At 36.0% G+C, this 23,444-nt stretch overlaps 1 protein-coding gene across 2 annotated transcripts in view; it reads right to left on the bottom strand.

Moving 5' to 3' along the window:
- The window catches only part of LOC136024844 (aldo-keto reductase family 1 member B1-like), a 39,803-nt gene extending 20,199 nt beyond the window's left edge, over positions 1–19,604 (bottom strand). Inside the window, exons 1-4 of one of the 2 annotated variants that reach the window (XM_065700341.1) lie at positions 19,383–19,604; positions 10,840–11,007; positions 3,021–3,137; positions 1,436–1,633 (exon numbers count right to left, since the gene is read on the bottom strand). In XM_065700341.1, the coding sequence (XP_065556413.1) occupies positions 1,436–1,633; positions 3,021–3,137; positions 10,840–11,007; positions 19,383–19,457 (558 nt within the window). In that variant the 5' untranslated portion in view covers positions 19,458–19,604. The remainder of the gene's footprint in view (positions 1–1,435; positions 1,634–3,020; positions 3,138–10,839; positions 11,008–19,382) is intronic. The other variant, XM_065700342.1, reaches the window with a different exon arrangement.
- Positions 19,605–23,444: the final 3,840 nt, after the last annotated feature.

Below are 23,444 nucleotides of genomic sequence, written 5' to 3'. Positions count from 1 at the left end.
ATTTGAACATTTAAGCAGATGCATTCACCATATTTAAGAGTTATATACTCCCAACGTGATACTAGAGCACCAAACAGCACATAATTTTAACATTCAATTAACAGCTTCACTGGCTATGCCCAACGCTTTAATATTTTAGGAGCAATACACCTCTAGGACAAACACAAATCAAGTGAAATGACAGAGAAAAACGAAACATGAGCCTTATAATACCATAAAGGCAAAGATATACTAAAGACAAATAACCTGTTTGCGTGGATACTTTTGAATTATGCAGGCTTATCTTATTTTGTCAAGATTTTTTGCCGAAACTAAATTTCAGACAGGAGGGAACTAGTGTCTGGGGCAAACTGGAGCCTGGAGGGGGCAATTGCCCCCCAGCACTATAGCAAATTACGCCCCTATGGGGCATCCCAGGAATCTTTTATTTTGGTAATTGTCAAATGGTTTCATAAAAGAAGCACCTTGCATGGGGTGAGAGGGGCCTTTCACGTATGTGCTTGACCATTCTATTGGTGAGTTTACTATGATCAATTTTACAATTCCACCTATTTCGTAAGACTAAACAAGTTGGGCTAAGAGTGTAATTTGCCCACTACACTATAAATTCTATTTACGTCTTATGCAAATTTTGGAAACAAAGGCCATGAATGCCTTCAAAGGGAAGTTCAAATAAAAGTAGTTCAAAGTTTATTGGCTAATATAAAAAAATGTTTAATGGTTTTCAAAACATCAAAATTAGCGAAATTATAACAGCAAAACTTTTCAAGTTGGATATTGCCTTTGAATTATCTAAAAAGAACTATCAGAAGCCTACATCAAATTAAGAGCAACCCTGGTTGATAAACCAGGGTCTGGGCATCCCAGGAATCAGTGGCGTAATTTTGTAAAAATCATGGGGGGGGGGGGGGTCGGAGCCAATTTCTCAAAATCAAGTGGAAATTACAATAAAAACTAAGAAATAAGCCATTTGGCATTATAAAGGTTCTATTTAGTACTATAAAAGTACTATAAAGTTAATAAACAAAAAAAGTAATCTGTTTCTGTTGATGCTTGAATTACGCAAGTTTGTCTTAATTTTGACAAGATGTTGGAAGAAACTAAATTTCAGCTGGAGGGCAAACTGGGGTCTAGGGGGCGGGGGGCAACAAATCTGGGAGGGAAAACAGCCCCCCTACCACATAGCAAATTACGCCCCAGTCTGGAATCCTATGTTTTAGTGCTTTTCAACTAGTGTTCTATTCAGAAACCCCTGCATGGGGGATGGGGGTCTTCGTGAATGTGCTATGTCTATAAGTAAGCAAGTTTTCACGATTGCTAAAGCCTGCAACAGTTATACAATACACACACAATATTTTTGACTTTTACTATTTTTATCGCAACACACAAAACAAAATGGAACAAAGACATGAACCTATTCAAATAGACATAATACCTGATTATTAACAGGCTTAATTCTACCATTGTTAATAAGTCTATCCAATTGCTGACTATTAAAATTGCTCACTCCTATCGACCTTACTAGGCCTTGATCAACAGCCTTTTCCAATTCGTGCCACACTTGTAGATAATCAGTGTTCAAATCAAAAATAGTTTTTCCATTTTCATCACGATTATTCCATGCTGGACCAGGCTTAAAAAAAGAAAATATAACAGGTCTTGTTGCCTAACTAATTTGGATATCAGAAGAAGGCTAAAGAGACTGGAACTGTCCCCGTTGTCCAACAGACAAGACGGACACGAAGGCACAAAGCCTACTCTAATTGTCTTAAGATTGAGCCACCGAGAAAAGAGCACTTGGAGAACAGCTTCATTCGACGTTGCACTTCAATCTTGAACGATCTTCCTTGCATAGTCATCCCTGTTTCTCTTTCAATTACTTCTAACTTAAAAGAAGCTTCTACAGTCAACCTCGTAATTGAGCTATGTCAAAGACTAGCATTAAATAAGATATTTAAATGTACCCGCCACCGCGAATTTAGCAATAAAAAAGCAAGTTTTTTGGTCACTTTATTGATTATTTCTTTGGACAAAAAAAATCCTCCTATATAATTGGCTAAGTTTGCCAGTAAGTAAGTAGATATAGGATGTCACAATCTATATGCTTGGCCTTTCTGTAAGTAAGTTTGCCAACGATATTCTACAATCTTAGTAATGTTACTACACAAGACTAAACAAGTAAGGCTAAAAACATAATTCTGCCACGACACTAAATTTTTGTTGATGTCTTTTGTTGAATTTAAAAAGAAAAGCGAATGTTCTGTAAAAAAAAAAAACACTTTCCAAAAATTTGAAAGCTAAAAGTAATCTTCTCTGTAGTTTTAATTTACTGCACATCTTGTTATTCCAAATCTTTGAAATCAGAATGGAATCTGCAATATAATACAAATGTAAATCGCAGGAAGAACGATCTACATCAACGTATAAATAGGATGGACATGCGTTCGTTGCACAGCTAGAGTGATTTAATCAGCTTCTGCCAGTAGGCTACTGCCATTATCCTTTGATTAAAACTGGATTCTTCGAATCTCCCCAAACAATAGGCTACCTACATTACCGCGCGTTAATATACGAAAGGTAACACGAAATCAAAATCATTATTTCGTTAAAATGTTCCAGAGAGCATAATTTTCTTTGTGGGAAATTCAAGGAAACACAAAAATTTAAGGATAGTAGAATCACTGGCTTCTGTCAACGATATGGCCACAGGTTAGGCGTTCAATGGAACTTCACCCCAAAAATAAGTGATATTCAGTAAAAAATACACTTTCCAAAAGTTGAAGGCTAAAAACAACCTCGTCAGTAAAACGTTTCCAGTCAAGGAGTTTGTCTTACAGACTGAGAGACCATTTCTCCTATGCATCTAAACTGCTCGTAACTGACGAGAAAAATTACTGGCAATAATTTTGTTTATGGGACTAAACTAAGAAGGGATTTACCACAAATCCAAAAGTGACTGATTTCATATCCACTAAGACAGTGGAGAAGTAATACGCGAAAACAAAATAATTAAAATGTACCTTATATGCCATTGGCCAGTGGATAAGATATAGGTCTAAATAGCCGACACCCAGATCTTCTATAGTTTTCTTGCATGTAGGAATGACTAAATCCACTTGATGGAATGTATTCCAGAGCTGAAAAAGAAAACAAACTTTTGAAATATATGTCTGTGCTAAGTATAAAAAGAAACATCTCATAAAATTAACTCTAGGCAACATAGCTTTTACTGGTTTCCTTTGGATTTTAATGCTCTGTTATTAAATCATAAGTTTTTCCATTTGATGATTCTTTTGTTAAACATGTGTTTCTGATCACGACCGTCACAAATGGGGGGAGGGGTAAATGACGCTAAGTCAATGGATGAAGATCGGTCTCAGTCACGAAAGAAATGAAGTATTTTAATAGCAATATCACCCAAATTAGTCAGTAAAAATGACCAGCCAGTCGGTCCATTGTCCCCCCCCCAAAAAAAAACAAGCGTCTTGGCTAGTGTTCCGACTAAGCCTAAATCCAAATAATTTTGAACAGATACAAAGACATACACAAACCGCAGTGACCTCCAAAGCCTAAGATACACATTTTAGTAAATCACAGCTTTTTTGAATGAGCCAACTATTGCAGCTACTTAAAATAGGTCGAACTCGATAGGTAGTTTTAGATCGTTTTTTCAAGTGGTGTCTGGCTTTTCTATTACAAAATATTGTCCACTGCCATCCCTAATGCTCTATAAAGAATAAGATAAGCATTTTAAGGGACAGTTGCTTTTGAATCTAATGAAACCAATTACCACACCCACTAGAAATACCTCTTCTTTTGTAGATAATTTTACATTGTTTACCAAGAATGGTATGTTTTATTTTTATTCGGGAAAACGTCAATTGATTTTTTTAATATTTTCAATGTATGTAAAAAAAAAAACATTAAAAAATCACCATAAAACAACGCAAGTTAAAGCAGGTCTTACCAGAATCCTACATTTCCACCATAATTCGTATTAATGTGTTACCTACCACAAGGTCGTAAAAGTGATTTTTGATTTTTCTGAAGCACAATTCACTCGCATGCGTGTGACTCAGTTTTTCTGATATGCCCTAGAATCACACTAAATATATCCAAAACAGAGCCTTCCGAACAATTTTGGAAGAAGGTGAAGTTTCACAATCTACTTCTAGAAAAAAACGCTAGGTTAGAAGCTCTTCGGTGCAGGAGAGGTATGCTGTGCCTCCGCTTAAAAAAAAGAAATAAAACGACAAAACCTCGCATGGAACACATTTTTTCAAAAAGACAGTCCCCACCCAGATTGCTGTCTTCCACGGGCCACTCATCCACCTATTCCTACCTCGTGCTTTGTTCGCCGCCATATCTCAAGATATGAAAACACCGTTGCCCCATACTATACGGAAAAAATAAGTAGAACATACCGCCAGTTTCCCTCTTTTTGTTAGTTGGTACAGACACTGGCCATATTTTGTATTTATTCACTAATTTTTCCTTCTTCCTTTTTTTTAATTTGCCTATTGAGTTTTCTACTGAATCTTTCCATTTTTTCTATTGAGTTTCACTTGTTTTTACCTTTCTAACATGTCATGACTAATCTCAGTTTAAATGACTGACGAATGAATTTTCACTCAAACATTCAGAATTTTATATTGGCATTCTTTGGCCGTCTATTAATTCTGTTACTTTTTATGCTCTTCTGTCTGTCCTGTTATTACTTATTGAAATTTGAATTCCAACCTTCATGGCTTTTGATGCAATTTTTTAAATAAAGATCATATCTATCTTTATTTAGAATGCGGCATCATTATTAATCTAATGACAAATATAAGATATGGCAGTGATCTAACTCCTCAAGCCGCTCATTCAATTCCTCGTTGAGCTTCTCTTCTTCTTGATCTTACAGAAGAACCAGGGGTTTTCCGTGGCATTTGAAACTAAGAGGTTATGTGGGAATTTGTTTAGCCCTACGCTCCCCGGACCCATGGTTGCCGATGCAATTTAAGTACCAGGAAGAAGTTTTAAAAGTTTGTGAAACCAAAACCTGATGAGAGGATGAACTTTGGCAGATTGTAAAAAATTCTAAGCAGACAAGGCCTGCAATATTTGAGTGTATTTTTCAGAACAAGCCAATTTCGGACTTACCACAAGATGTTTGTATCTTGCTCAAAGCTTCTCTGCAGTCAACTCAAACTGCCCTCGAAAGTGAGGAAGAGAGGATTCTAAACTTCTTTTCTAATATTTGGAACTGCCTGTATGTATTGAACTACTTTTCTACTGCAACTATATTACGGACTTTAAACAGGACCAAACTCAAAAATGAGGGTGGTAAGTGAGGGCCAAGCGAGAGAAAAAAACTACTCGAACTTCTTTTTCTATAAACTTGGAACAATTCAGGAGTAAGCAACTTATTTCCTACATAAAAAAAACCTGAACTGAATAGTGAGACGCTGTAAATTCACACACAAATATGTTGAACTAGCTTACCCTATGAGCGTCACTGCGATCTCAAAAGAAAAGCAGTTCGAGAAAAAATTCTTCCCTCCCCCTGGTTAAAATTCCCCCTTTTGTTAAAATTCCCCTGCCTATTAACAATTGTCATATTTATAAACTCGAAAACATTTAAAAGATCTCCCCCCATCCTTCCAAGAAAAATCCCCCGTGAAAAATCCCCCTGATTTTTTTTTTTCATATGTAAAATAACAATCTTTAAATTAAAAAAGTAATGGAAAAATTAGGTTAGGACTATCAACTCAGCCGTTGGGTATAATTAACATCCCGAAATTCTGAATAACTTGAATGGGGGCAGCTGTCAAACATTTGTGTTCTAGGATCTCTCAGCCAGCGCGAAAAGTATTAAGAGGGTCGTCGTGGGGGGGAGGAGGATTTATACTTTAGGGAGAAAATTCGCAAGTGTGTACTCGGCAACTTTACAAAGCTTCGTGGCACTCGGATGAACAGTGTGAGTCGGATGGCACTCGGAGGACACAAAACAGACATACATTCAATTTTACATACATAAACCCTATCATCAAAAAGAATAAATCGGGACTTAATGGTGACAAAAATAAGAAAAAGAATTGCCATGAGCAATACTAGTATTATGGAAATGTTTTACCACCAAAACATTAACAGCTGTTTGGTACACACAATTTACAGAAAAATTACTTTTTAAATGCATCAAATGCAGTTTTCATGCTGCATCTTGTGACTGCAATAAGAAAACTGAAGACTATTACTAACATTGCCACATCTAAACGATCAAAAACTCATTTCTATACTAAAATGCAACCAATTTATCTTCCCTTCTGAACAATTCGGTTTCGTTGTAAGATTACTGCTTCTCCATAATAAAACAGCTTATTTCCAATTATCGATGCTCACTTCTTGCAGGGGCTCCTAAAACCCAGCTGACACAACTCTAGAGGACTCAAAACAGAGCCTCAAGGGCAAGCTGTAATAAAAATTCGGTACCTCTACAACCTGTAAATGACAAAATCTCTGCAGTAAAGCAGTTGTTTTCTGAAGGTACATTTACCCTCTCTTCAACAAGGTGGGATATGTAAGGTACCTCCATTGGAGGCACGGACCAAGGTGAAACCTTGTCCCTGGAGGTCCATAATAGAAACTGGGGCACCCTTCCCGGGCCCATAAATACAGGGGGGAGGAAGAGGACCCTAAAATGTACACTCAACAGGGCCCACCAGCATATCCACACGTCCTGTGAGTTACAAGCCTTCTCCCAGTAATAGGTTAAATTGCCTGGTGACGCAGAACACCATCGTGGGAGGATCATATGTAAGAGGACAACTGCGGCAGGGTTAAATATTCATATCTATGGACAATAGCGTCTTCAAAGGGCTGCCTCGACCCTTTCGGGATACCTGAAAAACTAGGGACCTTGCAGTGCTGGCACCCCTAGAGGAAATTATAGTCTAGTAAACGACACAGGATTCGCACAGGATTCTGATTAACGAATAATTCTTCTGGGCTTGGTCTGTTTTGACGGGCGTTTTCGGGTTGAAAATCCTCTTCCAAGCTAATTTATCTACTATGGGCTGCCTCTCCCTAGTAGCATAATTTTTGTAGGCATGAATATATAATTAGCCGGAGGTAATAGGCTTGAGACTGTCTGTGCAGGATTTCGAATTTTGTTGATAGAAGAGCATCGCCAAGTACTGAAAACCAAGTTGTGACCAAGATGGGCACAGAATTGCACAAAGCCTTCTGGAGATCCCACGGACTTCTTGCTGTCCGGTTCCAAGCTGGCTTAAGCGCTTCGGTGTAGACTTGAGAAGAAATATGATCCCCGTCCTGCATTAGTATCCGGGATCATTGCTTTTCCTGGGACCAAAACAATTTCAATGATTTAAAGAACATAAAAATTGGAACTTGGAATGTTGCGACGTTAAATAATGACTATGGTATCGACATTTTGACTGAAGAATTCTGACCATTCGAACTGGACTTTTTTTTTCTGACCATTCGAACTGGACTCATATCCCAGGGGTAGGAAGCATGAATTTAAGTGATATAAATTTTTTTTTCGTCTGGCAGGAAGGATGGGGTACATCACAAGGCGTAGGGCTAATGGTGAATAAGGAAGCTGTTAATTCTTGTTTAGGCTGGGAAGGTATTAATAATAGAATACTAATTGCTCGTTTTATGACTAAAAAGTTCAGAGCATTAGTTATAGTAGTATATGCCCCTGTAGAACCGGCTGTCGAAGATATTAGTCACTCAGATGAATTTTAGTTTCAGTTACAGGAGCAAATGGACAGGGTCCCAGGTAGAAATACGATGTTTTACTAGGATATTTTAACGCCCAAGTCGGTAGAAATAGAAATAGCTGGTATCCTAGCCTAGGTAAATTTGGCGTAGGAAAAGAAAACAGTAATGGTTTCAGACTACTGCAATTTTGTAGGTATAAAAATCTAGTTATAGCTAATACGGTGTTTGGTCATAAAATGGACCGTAATTTAACATGGTATTCACGTGATGGTAAGACAGCGAAATCATTGATTATGTTATAGTAAACCGAAGACTGGCAGCATCAACACATGATACAAGGATATATAGGAGTACTGCTATTGATCTTAAAAGTAAAGATCATCATCCAGTAATGTCTAGGGCTAATTCAAAGCCAGAATTTCGGAAAAGTAACTACCTCCGGGGAGGTTATGATGTTGGTAGACTCCAGGATGAGAAGTTGAGAGAAACTTTCCAGGAACAGTTGAATACTAAACTCTAGAATTTAAATTTGACTAAAAAGGAGAAGGGACTTGTACAAGAATTATTTGAGTGATAGATCATATGAAAACAAAAGGAATGTAAAGAAAGCGGCGAAGGCATTCAAATATGAACTAAGGAGTCGTGTGGAGGCCATGGATAAAATTGCCGACGATCTGGAAGACGCAGCTAGACGGTATAATAGTAAAATATTATATTGGCATGTTAATAAATTGAGAGGGAGCAGTCAATCCAGACTTGTTTTAGTTAGAGATAGGAATGGGGCTATTATTAGTGATACGGAAAGAGTTAATACATTGGATGTGAAGGAAGTTTTGTACTAAAAGTACTAAAATGATTAAAAAATAATAAGGCTCCAGGTGCTGAAACTGTGGTACATAAGTTTCTTAAATTTGGTGGCTCTGAGGTTAGAAAAAAGTTACTCAAGATTATGAATATGATTTTTGAAAAAAAAGGAAGTACCTAGCGATTTTAAGAAAACCCTAATCATACCACTGAATAAGAAAGGTGATGACAGTGAGTGTGGTAATTATCGAGGCATTAGCCTGGTCTATACAAGAGGCAAATTACTAAGTAATATGATAATTTTTAGACAGAGAGATGCTTTAGACAAGGTTAAAAAGGAATAACATTGCAATTTTAGAAAGAGTAGAGGATGTGTCGACCTAATTTTCACACTTAGGCTAATAATTGAGAAATGCCTGAATTGTCAAACACCTTTGGTCCTTAGTTTTATAGATTATGGGCAAGTGTACGTTTCGGTTAATAGAAGAGCTTTAGCAAAGGTTTTATCCTTGTATGGTCTACCAGACCGATTCACTAAAGTGAATAGTGCTACGTACAGGATAACACTGCTATGGTTAAGGTGGGAAACGAAGTTAGCAGATGGGTTTGTATTAAATCAGGAGTTAAGCAGGGTTGGGTCCCATCCCCCTTTATATGGATAATTCTGACGGACTTCTAAGGAGCACAGAAAAGGCAATGGGAGACCACGGAATCAAACGGGGAGGAAACTTTCCTGGACTTGGATTATGCTGATGATTTGAGCATCCTTGCTGAAAGTGTGAGCAAAATGAATGATCGTTTAGAGGTTTTGCGAGTTCAGGGTATTAGGATAGGTTTGAAAATTAATATTAAGAAGACTAAGTCACTAAGGCTAGGAATAAGTGAAGGTAAAAAGGTGAAGTTGAGTAACGAAAAGATTGATCAGGTGGGCAACTTCAGTTACCTTGGTAGCATTATTAGTAAACCAGATGAAAATTTACTAGATGTTTACAAGAGAAATTACCTATGGATGGTTCTGGGTACTCGACTAACTGACCGTATTTCAAACAACAGGTTGTACAAAAAATGCAGCTCAATCCCTCTTTCTATGGCGATAATGAAAGAAAAATTGAGATGGATAGGGCACGTTGTGCAGATGGAGGATGACAGATTGTCCTTTTCGGCCTACCGTCTAGGGCTAAACGGAAAGCAGGTTGTCCTCCTCTTGGGTGGAAGGACGTCATAAAGAAAGAATTAAAAGAAATGGGAACTTCCTGGGAGGGGGTGAAAAGGGAGGCTTTGAATAGATTAATATGGAGGAGGAGCGTGCGTAGCTGTGTTGGCCTCAGGCAGCTTGGTGCTGTGGTGAATTGTTAGTAGTAGTAATGGACTCTGAAGGGAGATTAACCCTGAAATTCAGTCTGCTGCTGCCTTCAACAGGAAGTTAAACAGATGCAACTCAAGGAAAAAACTAGGTGAATGGTTGACTAGTTATTAGTAGTCTGGGGCTATGGAAATTCTCATATAAAAATGCACACAAGCAAAATATAAAAAGGAGTAGGATATTTGTATCAAAATAGAAACAAAAATCAAAGAACCAACCCAGATATTCTTGAACAACTTCTGGGGATCCTTTTCAACAATACACTAACTGCCATGTTAGGGTACTGACTTAGAAATATTGATAATATCTTTCACGTCCTAGAGAATGCTTTCAGACCATTCAGTACAAACACGAAAATGAATTCTTAAATAAATTAATACTTCCTAATTTAATAATTTTATAATTAATTATTAAATTATAAAATTAGGCTGTCCTTTTGGACATTGTACCTCTATTTGAAATAGTTTCTGAAGTGAATTTATCCCTGAAAAGCAGTCTATTGATCTGTTGAAAAGTTTGACAGATGCAACTTTAAGGAGAAGAAACAGGTATATTGTTGACTAGTGGCACTTGATTCCCTAAGTTTTAGTGGCCTGGCGCTATGAAACATGTCAAACAAATAAAAAAAGGAAATTCGTACTGCAACCACAAGAAAATCAAGAAAAAATCTCAGATATTTTGGAACCATTTCAGGGAGCTTTTTTCAATACTAAATTGCGAATTTAAAAAAAAAAATACATAAAAACTCATAAAGAAAAAAGGAAGAAAGAGAGAGAAAAACTGATTTAAACACATAATGAATCATGAGAAAAATACTGATAAGAAATCACTGGCAGACATTTTCACACAAATTGCTTTTACTTGCAGCTCAACATTTTTGAAGATTATCTTTAGATCTAAGTCCAGCTTAAAATTGGGGTAATACTAGAGAAGTGGTGTACCTTGCTAACAACAAAAAGATCTTCTCTTTTTACAGTTCCGTCATCAATTTTAGCTTTTATGGCAGCGCCGACTTCTTTTTCATTCTCATAAACCATGGCACAATCAATGTGGCGGTATCCAACTTCAATGGCATTTTTGACAGCTTCTTCAACCTCACCAGGCTTGGACTAAAACAAAATTACAAAATAATAATAAAAAAAAACTAGCATCAAATTAATATTTTGAATAGCCTACTATACAAAGTCTCAACATTGGTTTTCATTGATAAAGTATTTTAGATTTCTAATTGATTTTTTTTTAAATCTGAAAATACGGTGAAAATCTAATAGTCCTCAAACAGGATAAATCAAGTTGGACTTAGTATTCTTTTTTTCAAAGCAGGTGGGCATTTGCTCTCCCTATATTTTCAAAAACTCTTTTTTTTATTATTTTCATTTCAAATATTTTTTTTAGAATGTTCATTGCATAAAAAATAGCCACCACACCCCCTAGAATTTGAAAATATATTTTGCCCCCTCTCCCCACTTTTTGTTAGTTGACACCACTGATTAGAAGGGAGGGACTGGGATGCAATTAAAATAGAAGTGATCATTATCCATGGAAACAAAACTGAAAGGCTAATCAAATATTTGTAGGCATGACTATATAATGAGTCAGAGGTAATAGGCTTGAGACTGTCTGTGCAGTATTTCGACTCTTGTTAATAGTAGAGCATTGCCAAGTGCTAAAAACCAAGTTTGAATTATTATAGAGGTTTTTGAATTATTATAGAGGTTTATTTTCTGTTGGCCTTATTTTGGTACAGCGCTTTACTATTCTTTGAAAGACTTCTTCGCCCTACAAATTTGTAGGGTACCTCCATAGGAGACACCAACATAAGGGAACCTTGTTCCTAGGAGTCTATAATAGAAACCGGGGCACTCTCGCCCAGGGCTATAAATAAAGGTGGAGGAGAAAGAAGGCCCCTCAAATGTACACTTAACAAGGCCCACCAGCGTGTCCACACGTCCTGTGAGTTACAAGCCTTCTCCCAGTAATAGGCTAAACTGCATGCTGATGCAGAAAACCATCGCGGGAGGATCTTCTATAGGAGGACAATTGCAGCAGGGCATAATATCTAAATCTATGGACAATGACCTCTTCAAAGGACTGCCTCTACCCTTTTGGGGTACCATCAAGACTGGGGACCTTACGGTCAACTTTATTCCTGCTTGAGGAGTGGCACCCCTTGAGGACATTATAGCCTAATAAACGACACAGCATGAACTGATAATTTCTGATTAACGAATAATTCCTCTAGGCTTGGTCTGTTTTGATGGGCGTTTTTGGGCTGAAAAACCTCTTCCAAGCTAACTTATCAACTATGGGCTGCCTCCCCATAGCAATATAATATTTGTAGGCATAAATATATATAACAAGTCAGAGGTAATAGGCTTGAGACTGGCTGTGCAGGATTTCGACTGTTGTTGATAGAAGAGCATCACCAGGTTCTGAAAACCATATAGTGCCCAAGATGGGCCTAGGATTGCACAAAGCCTCAATTCATGCTGGAGGTCCCAGGGACTTCTTGCTGTCTGGTTCTAAGTCGGCTAAAGCACTTTGGTATAGACTTGAGAAGACAAGTTGGTTCCTGTTCTGCACTGGTATCTGGGATCATTACTTTTCCTGAGGCCTAAATAATTTCAATGATTTAAAGAACATGAAAATTGGAACTTGGAATGTTACAACGCTAAAAAACGACTATTGTATCGAAATTTTGACTGGCGAATTCAGGCAATTCGAACTGGACTTATTAGGAGTTTCAGAAACTCATATCCTGGGGTAGGAAGCATGATATTGGATGACATAGAATTTGTTTACTCAGGCAGGAAGGATAGGGAACATAGATCAAGAGCAGGGCTCATAATGAATAAGGAAGCTACGTTTGTCTTGTTTAAGCTGGGAAGATATTATAATAGAATACCAATTGCTGATTTATGACTAAAAAGTTCAGGATATCAGTTATAGTAGTATATGCCTCTGTAGAACCAACTGACAGAGATACTAGTGACTTGGATGAATTCTACTTACAGTTACAGAAGCAAATAGACAGGGTACTCGGTAAAAAAAATATGGTGTTTTTACTAGGAGATTTGATGCCCAGGTTGGTAGAAATAGAGATAGATGGTATCCTACCCTGGGTAGATTTGGTGTAGGAAAAGAAAACAGTAATGGCTACTTTTACAATTTTGTAGGTATAACAATTTAGCTATAACCAATACAGTGTTTGGTCATAAAATGGCCCATAATTTAACATGGTATTCTCGTGATGACAAGACAGAAAACCTTATTGATTATGTTATAGTAAACCAAAGGCCGGTAAGATCAATACAAGATTCTAGGGTGCATAGGAGTGCTGTTATTGATGTTAAAAGTAAAGATCACCATCTAGAGAGGGAGTAGTCAATCCAGACTTGTTTTAGTTAAAGATAGGAATAGTATCACAATTAGTGATATGGAAAGAGTTGAAGAGAGATGGGAGGAACATTTTGCAAATGTTCTAAACTGAGATAGAGTTGCAGGAAAAGATATAGAGGAAAATGAAAAAGTTTGTGATACCTTGGATGTGAAAGAAGATTTGTACTAAAAGGAGTAAAAAATAATAAGGGTCCAGGTGCTGATAGTGTGGTAAATGAGTTTCTTAAATATTGTGGCTCTTGAGGTTAGAAATAGGTTACTGAATATTGTGAATATGATTTTCCCCCAAAAGGGGAAATACCTAATGATTTTAGGAAAATCTTAGTTAAACCACTGTATAAGAAAGGTGATAAGAGTGAATGTGGTTATTATCAAGGCATTAGTCTGGGTTCTGTTGGTGGCAAATTACTTAGTAATATGATGCTTTTTACACTGAGAGATGTTGTAGACAGACCAATGTAGAGAAAATGTGAAAAATTTCACTTTTTTTGCAGAAGGGAGCTTGAACCTTTTACAACAGGGTTCTTGGATATGCAGATTTTCATTAAGATTTCTTGACTTTTCTGGGAGGTTTCCTCCCTTTTTGTAAATCAGGCAAATTTTCCCAGGCTTGTAAATTTTGATGGGTAAGACTAACTATCAGCACAATAAGCTGATTTTACAATTATTTTATAATGCTTTTTGTTGTAACTATTGACAAAAAATTCCGTTTTTTAGGGTTTTGGTTACTATTGAGTTGCATCTCTCTTTACTTACAGATTGTTACCACAAGCTATTTGATTCAAATTTAAATCAGACAAAAATTTATGAATAAGTTTTGCAATTTGTATTTAGCATTATAGGCTTACAAAATAAGCTTGTGTGGTCAATTTGTGGTGGAATTCATGGAACCTTATTTTTCATGACATTTCAAAGAAAAGTTCAAAAGATTTCCTTCAAATTCCAATTTGATTGTTGATTTATTTAAACTAAATTTGGTTGGAAGGATGCTAGACTGAGTGTTAACTTGGTTAATCTTTCTTATGCATTTAATTTTTTGGGGTCATTGTCTTTTTTTCGTAATACTAGCAAGTTGTTCAAATTTGAACACTTCTTTTTATCTGTATTTTTATGGCTGGTGGACTTTATTGCATTTGTGGAAGATCCTTGAGAACTTCTGCACTTGTTTTTATTTGTATTTTGAATCAATATAAGCTTGTATTTTGTGTTAAAGCAATTTTTTTTTTTTTTTTATGCAATAAATGGAAATATTTTGAAACAATATTTCTAAAAAACTTGTTTCAGTTCAGAATACCTGAATAACAAGCCTCTTTTAATTGGTTGAGCTATTTGAAAGAGCTTCTTCAAGATAAACTGGTAAAGTGTTTCATATTCAGCCTTATATACTGTTAACCCCTCCAGAGGAGATAGGCTGGCCATATTGTCAATCTGTTCTTATTCTTATGAATAAAAACCTTATTCCATATCATCATGTGGAGAGAACTATTTTTGCAAAACAAAGTTCAAAAAAATAACCTAATCAGAAACAAAATCTATACTGATGAATCTGTCCATGGTAAGGGAGGTGCTGCAGGTGCATGCATTACCCTGGACCTTAATCTTTATTCTCTCCTTCCATTGGGATTCTCTGTTTTGTCTGAATTGTGTACCATCCACCTTGACCTAGATGTTTTATAGATTATTGTTTAGAGAATGAAAGTATTCTCTCTTTAATTCCCAATCTGCAATACATTTGCTCCATAGTTTAAACATAATTGTTGAGGATAAGGATACACTTGTTGTGTGCAATCCCACAAGAAGGGTGATTTTTGTATCTTGACTGAGCCTTCTTCCCTTCTTTGTCATAGATTAAAATTTTGTTTAGTGCCATATTGGGAAAATCTAAGTATTGGTTGTTATAAGGTCTAAGAATTTAGCTACAGAAAAAGGGTAGGCTTACCATGGAGGCAGGCAAGTGAAAAAAAAGGTTTTTTTTTTAATTTGATGACTTCTTGCATACAAATTTTGTGTTTTATATTTAAGCAATAGTGGCATAGGGTTAGATCAAAATTATATATAAAAACTTTATTGCCCTAAATTCTGGATGGAAAAAGACCACACAATGTGGCAATCTGTTAGCCATTTTTAAACAAGTCAACAGGTAAATAAAACTGCAACCATGGCTTCGAAGATAATGTATTTCAGCATTAGTGTTTATAAACTGCATGCACTAAAAAAAGTCTCAAATGCTGAAAACAAATGCATTTATACATATGTAGGTTATTAGCCTACTATGTATTGCATTTAAATTTGCATTTTTTAGTTGTCCTTGTCAATGAAATTTTCCTGTCTAGATTATGCTAAAACCATGGTAGAATATTCTTCAAAATTAACAAAAATTCCCGTTCATTTTGAAGGTCAGTCTGGACAAAAAGATAAAAGGAGAGCACCATGTGTAGGAATTTTATAACCCCCTCATGCATAAAACAGATGTGTCATTTTGTAAGGAGTACAATTGATTTTGCCACAAAAGAATAAAGTACAGCCCAGGACTTAGTCAAGGCTCCAAGAGTCATTGTGGTGTTTACAAGTACCATATATTATCACAATCAGCAATCCATTTCTTAATAGATCAAAGGGCAAATAACATTGCTTGCATGACTCCTAAGCAAGGCATTATCTGTTTGTTTGTTGTTTTTTTTTGGGGGGGCGTATAAAAAAAACTTATGAACAATTTTCTTGTATGCATTTGTCATGTTTTTACAAGTCTGACAAAAATTTTAGGGGAGTTAAACCACCTCTGGATACAGCCTTGCTTCTAAGAAAAAGAATTAATGTTTATATATTCCATTGATTTAAAAGTATCAACTGTCTAACCTGAGTGAATTTATTGAGTTTTCTTCAAACTCTCCCAAAACTTACATTTATTTTAGTTGTAAATGTATTTAAATTTCAGTTGATTCCTGCCCTCACCCCTCTCCAGTGTCTTTTCAATCATATTTCATTTTTCAATGAGTAGGGCAAACTCAATGAAAAATCAAGTTTTAAATTAGGTTTTTAACAAAAGTTTCTTTTAGCTGCTCATGCATTTACTATGTCAGCTAATTCCCTACTCAGATACCAGCCTTCCACACACCAATACACATAGCCAGCATTGATGTGCATAAAATTCTTTGCTCAACCTGCTAAAGTCATCACATAAAGAAGCTTAACCTCTAAGTATCAAAAGAAAAATGGAATCCTCCTTTCCAAGCAAAGTGAGATCATAAATAGAATGTTTCTATATTATTAGCCCTAAGTAAAAGCAAATAGGCTGTTCAACAAATATGCAATGTCCTCTGTATCTTCTAATTTGCCTTTGGGTTGAGCAGGAATGGTAGGCTATAGTCTGTCTACTCTTATCTTTGACAGACACATATCTCCAGAACCCTGGTTTTGATATATTATAGGGTAGGGTTTATTTGTGATGCAAATGAAGGTTATATTTAGATTCAGAATGCAATTCTGGGCATGTATTTGCACATTAGGGGGTTGGGGGTAAATACTCTGTAAATAGGAATTCATGAATTTCTTAGAAAAACTGGAAAAATAAGGAAAGAAATGAAGATTTCTTTTTACCCAAAATTCAGGCACCTCATCACCAGATCCTCAATTGTATGAAGTGCTTTTCCCTATGCCTGATCTGTCAGTAGGTGAATTAATGGTTTTCAATAGCCTTGAGAAGCTTGATGTAAATAAGTCAAAGGGACCAGACGGTGTTCATCCACGTCTTCTTAGGGAGTGTCGAAAAGCTCTCAGCTACCCCCTGTGCATGCTGTTCCGGTTATCTCTTCAAAATGGGGAACTACCACATGATTGGAAAACATCTTATATAACCCCGATCCATAAAAAGGGATGAAGAGACTCAGCAGAGAATTACCATCCCATAAGCATCACCTCTGCAGTTGTTAAGGTGCTTGAGAGATTTGTTAATAAAGCTCTAATTGAACATCTTGAGGTCAATAATATCCTTTCCACATCACAACATGGTTTTAGATCTGGTAGATCTGTGGACACTAACCTTATCCAAACATAAGAATTAGTGACTACACTGCTTGATGAGGGTTTTCCTGTCAACATGATTCTTCTTGATCTGTCCAAAGTATTCGACAAAGTTTGTCATGAATTCCTCATAATCAAATTGAGGGCTGCAGGTGTCAACGAAGGTGTTGTACAGTGGATTATGGGCTTCCTGTCTGAAAGATCACAGAGTGTCAGAGTTTTTGATTTGCAAGGAACTCCTCATTTCTCTTTTCCCACAACTGTATTAAGTGGTGTGCCCCAGGGCACTATTCTTGGACCAACAGTTTTCATCTTCTATGTTAATGAATTACCCACCCTTCTTTCAAATCTTATTACTCTTTACACTGATGACTCAAAACTAGTTGGAAAAGTGGCTACTAACTCTGACCAGCAATCAATTCAAACAGATCTTGATAGTCTAAAAAGATGGGCTAACAAGTGGCTTCTGACTTTCAATGTTGACAAATGCCACGTAATTCATTTTGGCAAAAGTAACAAGCATCATAAGTATTTCCTTCATGACAACTTCCTTTCTGCTGTTTCCAATGAAAGAGATCTTGGGGTTATTGTAGATCACCAATTAAAGTTTAGCAGCCATGCTAAGTCTGTTTCATCTTCTGCAAATAAAACCCTTGGTATCATAAAAAGAACCATCTCCAGCCAACACCCTAGAGTTCTTATGAAGTTATATAAGGTGCTTGTACGTCCATGCCTGGAGGTTGGAATGTCATTGGCAGCCCCTTTCTTCAAAAAAGATAAGAAGTTGCTTGAGGATGTCCAGTGTTGTGCCACTAAGATGGTTAGCAACATGAATAAATTTCCATACAAAGAAAGACTACGTTGTTTGAAGCTGCCAATGCTGACATACTGACAGAAAAGGGGTGACATTATTTTAACCAAAAAAAAATCCTCTCTAAAAATACCCTTCCTGGTCTCTTTGCACAGCCCTTGCATTCTGGTATTAGAGGACATTCTTTGAAGCTCTCCATGCAGCGTTCCACGAGTAGACATAGAAGCCACCAGCTCTCTGAAGAAACAGTTTCTGCTACTTCAATTGACATGTTCAAGTCCCACCTTGATAGGGAATGGCTCTGCCAGGAGTTCCTTTACAATTGGGAAGCTGCAGAGTCCTCCACAAGAGTCTAATCTAACAGCCACAATCTACACCAAATGAATTCTTTTTTTTCTCATGGAGCATCACAAGGATGGGTAATCCTCATATCACTCCGAGCTGCAATTTAAGGTAAGATAAAGGCTCTCCTATTGCAAAATATATTAAGATTATTGAATAAAATTCTAGTTAATTGACTTCTTGCTATTTTGGAAAGGGTTTAGGTTAGGAAAATGAAACTTTCAGGGATGGGTCTACAGGCTAAAGTATGTCCCTTTTTTTAGGCACCTTTGATAACCTTTAAAAATATGTGTGTTATAAAGGTGAAACCTTGCAAAATAGATCTTCTGCTTAATTGAAGTACAACAAAATTGTTTTCAGCTTCATAGCTTTGGTCAATCCCATTTTATAAGGTTTAAAAGATATGCAAATAGCCTACATTTCCTATATTAAAAAAAACACTGATATGGCTCAAAATTCTACTCAAATAACAGGAATTGCCTTTTCAGAACTAAAAGCAGAGAAAAAGCAACTAGTAACTGAAAATTAAGGTAAAATGTTGTTTTGTCAAAATTTCAATAGGTATAGACCTGTCAAGTAGGCAAATTTCAGGGCCCTCTAGAGGGAGAAGGAGTGGGGGCGGGTACTTTAAAATACCTTCCAGGGATATACTTTAGCCTTTAGACCCATCCTTTCATTTTCCTAACCTAAACCCTTTCCGAGATAGCAAGAAGTCAATTAACTAGAATTTTACCAATTATTGTGCTTATTATGAAGTAGGCTAAGAATAGTTTCCTAAGCATAGTCTCCTTATATGGTGGACTGCTCATATATCTATACCATAAGCTAAACTATAAATTTACACAAGGTTTTATTGTACTAGGCCAATACAATAGGTCTGAGAGATGTTCCTCAGCTAAGCCTATTTCTCACCTTCCATGTCCCAAGTCCAATAATTGGCATTTCGTATCCATTGCTAAGTTTTACAGCAGGTACATTTGGAGCCATATTTCTTGCTTAACACTCTTTAACAAACAACTGAGCTAGCTAGAATAACTCAAGGGGCGAACGGTGTCCACGTACAACAGCAATAGGCTACAGTTCCACTTTAATAATGATAATAGGTGGATTCGCAAATGAACGGGTTTTAAAAGGAATGACGTACGTTTACAGAGGCAGTGTTTTCATGTCTCTTTGTTATCATTACCTCGCTGATTAATTTCCAGGTTACCGATTCTGAATTTTTTCCTGAAAATTAAAAGCATAGAGATTACATAATTTAGTGGCAAGAATCTGTAACATTTTAGCTGGAAACTAACAATTAGCAAACTCTTACAGGTGACTAGTTGTCGTCAAGAATTTATGTTTGACAAGTAAGAAGAAAGTAAAAATTGGGGTGGTCTAGGATTCCAACCCGAGACTTCTCGCAACCTAAGCGAGAATCATACCACTAGACCAGCAAGCCCCACTAAAGAACAACAATCATTTGTCCTACAGGCAAATAAAATTCTTCTTCTCAACTATCTCGTCCGTTTGCCCCCCTCCAGATGGTCGAATGGGGAAAGTGACTATTTCTAAGTTAATCTGTTCTGGTCCTTGATACGCCCGCCAACTTTCATCGTCCTAGCTTATCTGGAAGTGCCCCAACTAGCAAAATCGGGACCGATAGACAGACAGAGAGACCAACAGACAGAAATTGCGATTGCTACATGTCACTTAATAAATACCAAGTGCCATAAAACCAGGATTATAGTTCAACCATGTGAGCTGAATCAGGTCACTTAAAATATGTTGTTTCTAAAAGAAGGAAAACAAATCTGAAATGAACTAAAAAAAAATTGCTTATATTTTTTTTAAATATAGATAATACCAAGAGCAGAATCTTGAAAAATGGATCTGCATTATTGAACAACGCGCGTGCAAAAAATAAGAAAGAAAATACACAATAACGTTGAATTATCACAATTTCGCATCCACCTTAAAAAAACTTTAATAGATTATCTACCCATTAGAAATCTGATGAAAATCTTCTAATATAATTTAAAAAAGAAGTAGTACTATGAAAAATAAGATTTAATAAAAAAAAAACTGTGAATACAATAAATTTTTGCCATAAAACGATTTTACCTAATTATGACACATGATATAATACACATACACATCATATTTACAAATATAAATTACAACAGTTTTTCAAAAAGCATGCCATTCTTAAGTTGTTGTACACCTAACACAAATGATGAAAAAAAGCTAATTGTTCAAGCCTCATGAACCGAAATTTGTCATTTAAAAATGTTGTTTCATAATATCAAAAGTCCATAAGGATCTTCTACGAACAAAAGAAGTGTACAAACTTCAACAATTTGTCTGTATTACAAAAAAAGACAATTATCCCGAAAAATAAAATGCATAAGAAAGATGCAACTAAATTAATACTCAGGCTAGCATCCTTCCAACAACATTCAGTGTAAATAAATCAACAATCAGATCGAAATCCGAAGAAAATCTTTTGAAATTTTCTTTGAAATGTCATGATAAAAAGGTTCCATGAATTCCCGCCACAAATTTAAACTTGAATCAAATAGTTCGTGGTGACGAACTGTAAGTAAGGAGTGAAGAGACTCAATAGTATCCGAAACCCTAAAAAACGGAATTCTTTTGTCAATAGTATTAACAAAAGGTGTTATAAAATCGGTTTATTGTGCTGAGAGTTAGTTTTACCCATAAAAACCCATGAGCCAGAGAAAATTTTCCTGATTTCCAAAAAAGGGAGGAAACGTCCCAGAAAAGTCAAGAAATCTTAATGAATACCATATCATCAGGTTCTGCATATCTGATAACCCTGTTGTAAACGTTTCAAGCTCCCTTCTGCAAAAATGTAAAATTTATATTTTTTGCAAGAAGAAAGATAAGGGATATGTGTTATTTGTTGTTATTTTTTGTTTGTTTTCCCAAGGAGTGATTGTATCGAACCAGCAGTCCTTTACTATTAGAAAAGAACTCATTCGAATGGAAATTAAAAGTTCTAGTGCCATTTTCAAGTGACCAAAAAGGTTGGAGGGCAAATAGCCCCCCGGGCCACGCCCCTTATTTTTAAACCGTTCGATCAAAGTTTTGAGATATAATGCCTTTAACCATGGAAAGAATATGACCCCCACAGCCCCTGGGGATACGTCTTGAAGTTATAAATCTGCCCATTGTCTACGTATAGTATTTGTTTTTGGAATTTTACATAAATTTTTTGGTTGAGGTGAATTTTCTGCTCGGTATAATTTTTCACAGGAAAAAGTTTACATGGGGAGAGAATTTTCCGGGGGGAGTGTACTTTTCAGAGCAAATTTTACAATAGGGGAATTTGTCCAAATTCCTATTCGAAATTCTTTTTATTTGTCTTACTTTCTCTTTGTCGACTTAATTTTAAAGATGTAGATGTTAAGAGTAATTATCCGGGTAAATTTTTTATCGGGATTGAATTGTCTAGAGAATCTTTTGTGGGGGGATCTTTCTTTAAAATTTTTTTGTTAACTGAATGCAAGCAGCAGCATTAAAACTTAAAAAAACATAAATTATTACGCATATGAAGGGGGTTGCCCCTTCCTCAACATCACATTCTTTAAGCTAAAGTGGGATTTTGTCCCAGTTCTTTAATAGTGACTCATGAAATACAAGGGTCGTTTAATCTGAACAATAAAAATATTTTCTTAAAGTAAAAAAAAAAAAAAAATAGGGTGAAGAGCAATGGGTTGAGGAGGGGGTAACCCACTTTGTGTACCTTGTAATTTCTGTTCTTTGTAATTTTTAATGATACTGTTTAATTTCTATTGAAAAAGCTTCGGTTGAAAACGATAGATAAAAGTTAAAATAGGGATAAATCCTTTAAATAGATTTTTAATAGATATAAGCATTTTCTTTTAATAGAGGTCATTGTACATGTTACAGAACTAAACAATATTTTTGTGAATTATCACTGTCTATTAAAAGGATTTATCCCTATTTGAACTTTATTTATCGTCATGGAAAGGCAATGTAGTCTTTGAAATTATCTAATAGTTGTTGTTTTTTTTATTTAACTCGTATAGTATTAATTATTTCTCTCGTGTGAGTTAATATTGGTCTAATTCTTTCATCAAAAGGTCTCTCCTATTTTGTTATTTCTTAGTAATCTGGCGTCGACTATTTCTGGTAATTTTGCTTCAAGATAAAACTTTTGTAAGTTTGGTAGCATTTCATTCTGCTAGAATTTTTTGTCACAACTGATTTTCTCAATAAATGGATTGCCTTCGCCGAAATTTTTATTAACAAAATGGCCAAAATCTGTGTTATAACACTCTAATTTCATTTATATTTTGTAAAAATAATTATACGACCATTTAAGCCGTAATGTGACATTTTTTTTTTAATATTTTTTTTTGGTATAGCCTCCATTTTTCTACAGCCTATTTAAATTTTTGGTACTGAAAGGATATTTTACTTCAACAACCGCCGTATCACTAGATAAAAAGTGGCTATTCCACCAGGACTGGCTGAGAAATATCCGTATTTAATATGAACAAAAAGTCCTGAAGGATCCGCTTTGCAGCAGGGTAGATCTCCAGTATTTTATTGGGGAGGTAGAGAGACCCATATCCAAATAGTCAAGGGGCTTGGGATATATGATAATTATTTTCTCCTCATTTTTGGTGGGACAACTGCCCCCCCCCACCAAACGACGCTGTTACATCAAGATTGTTACGTATTTGTGACGCAAGATTGTTATGTTATAGTTTTTTTGAAAAAAAACTTCCAGGGACTTCTTTACCCTATGATCTCTTTAGGTTTTACCAAATATTTCCTTTGATTCTTTAAATAACCTATGCCAAATCAGAATTTCTTTACTTGCTATGTTTAAAATCCTACGAGACCCTGGCAAATCAGGATTTCTGGTTAGGTTAGATTGGGGGGGGGGAAGGGTACCACTGAAATTGGATGCTAAGGCCCCATTGGAATAGTCTGCTA

Source organism: Artemia franciscana, chromosome 3 (assembly GCF_032884065.1).
Source record: "Artemia franciscana chromosome 3, ASM3288406v1, whole genome shotgun sequence".
Taxonomy (NCBI): domain Eukaryota; kingdom Metazoa; phylum Arthropoda; class Branchiopoda; order Anostraca; family Artemiidae; genus Artemia; species Artemia franciscana.
This window is presented reverse-complemented; position numbering and strand designations above follow the sequence as displayed.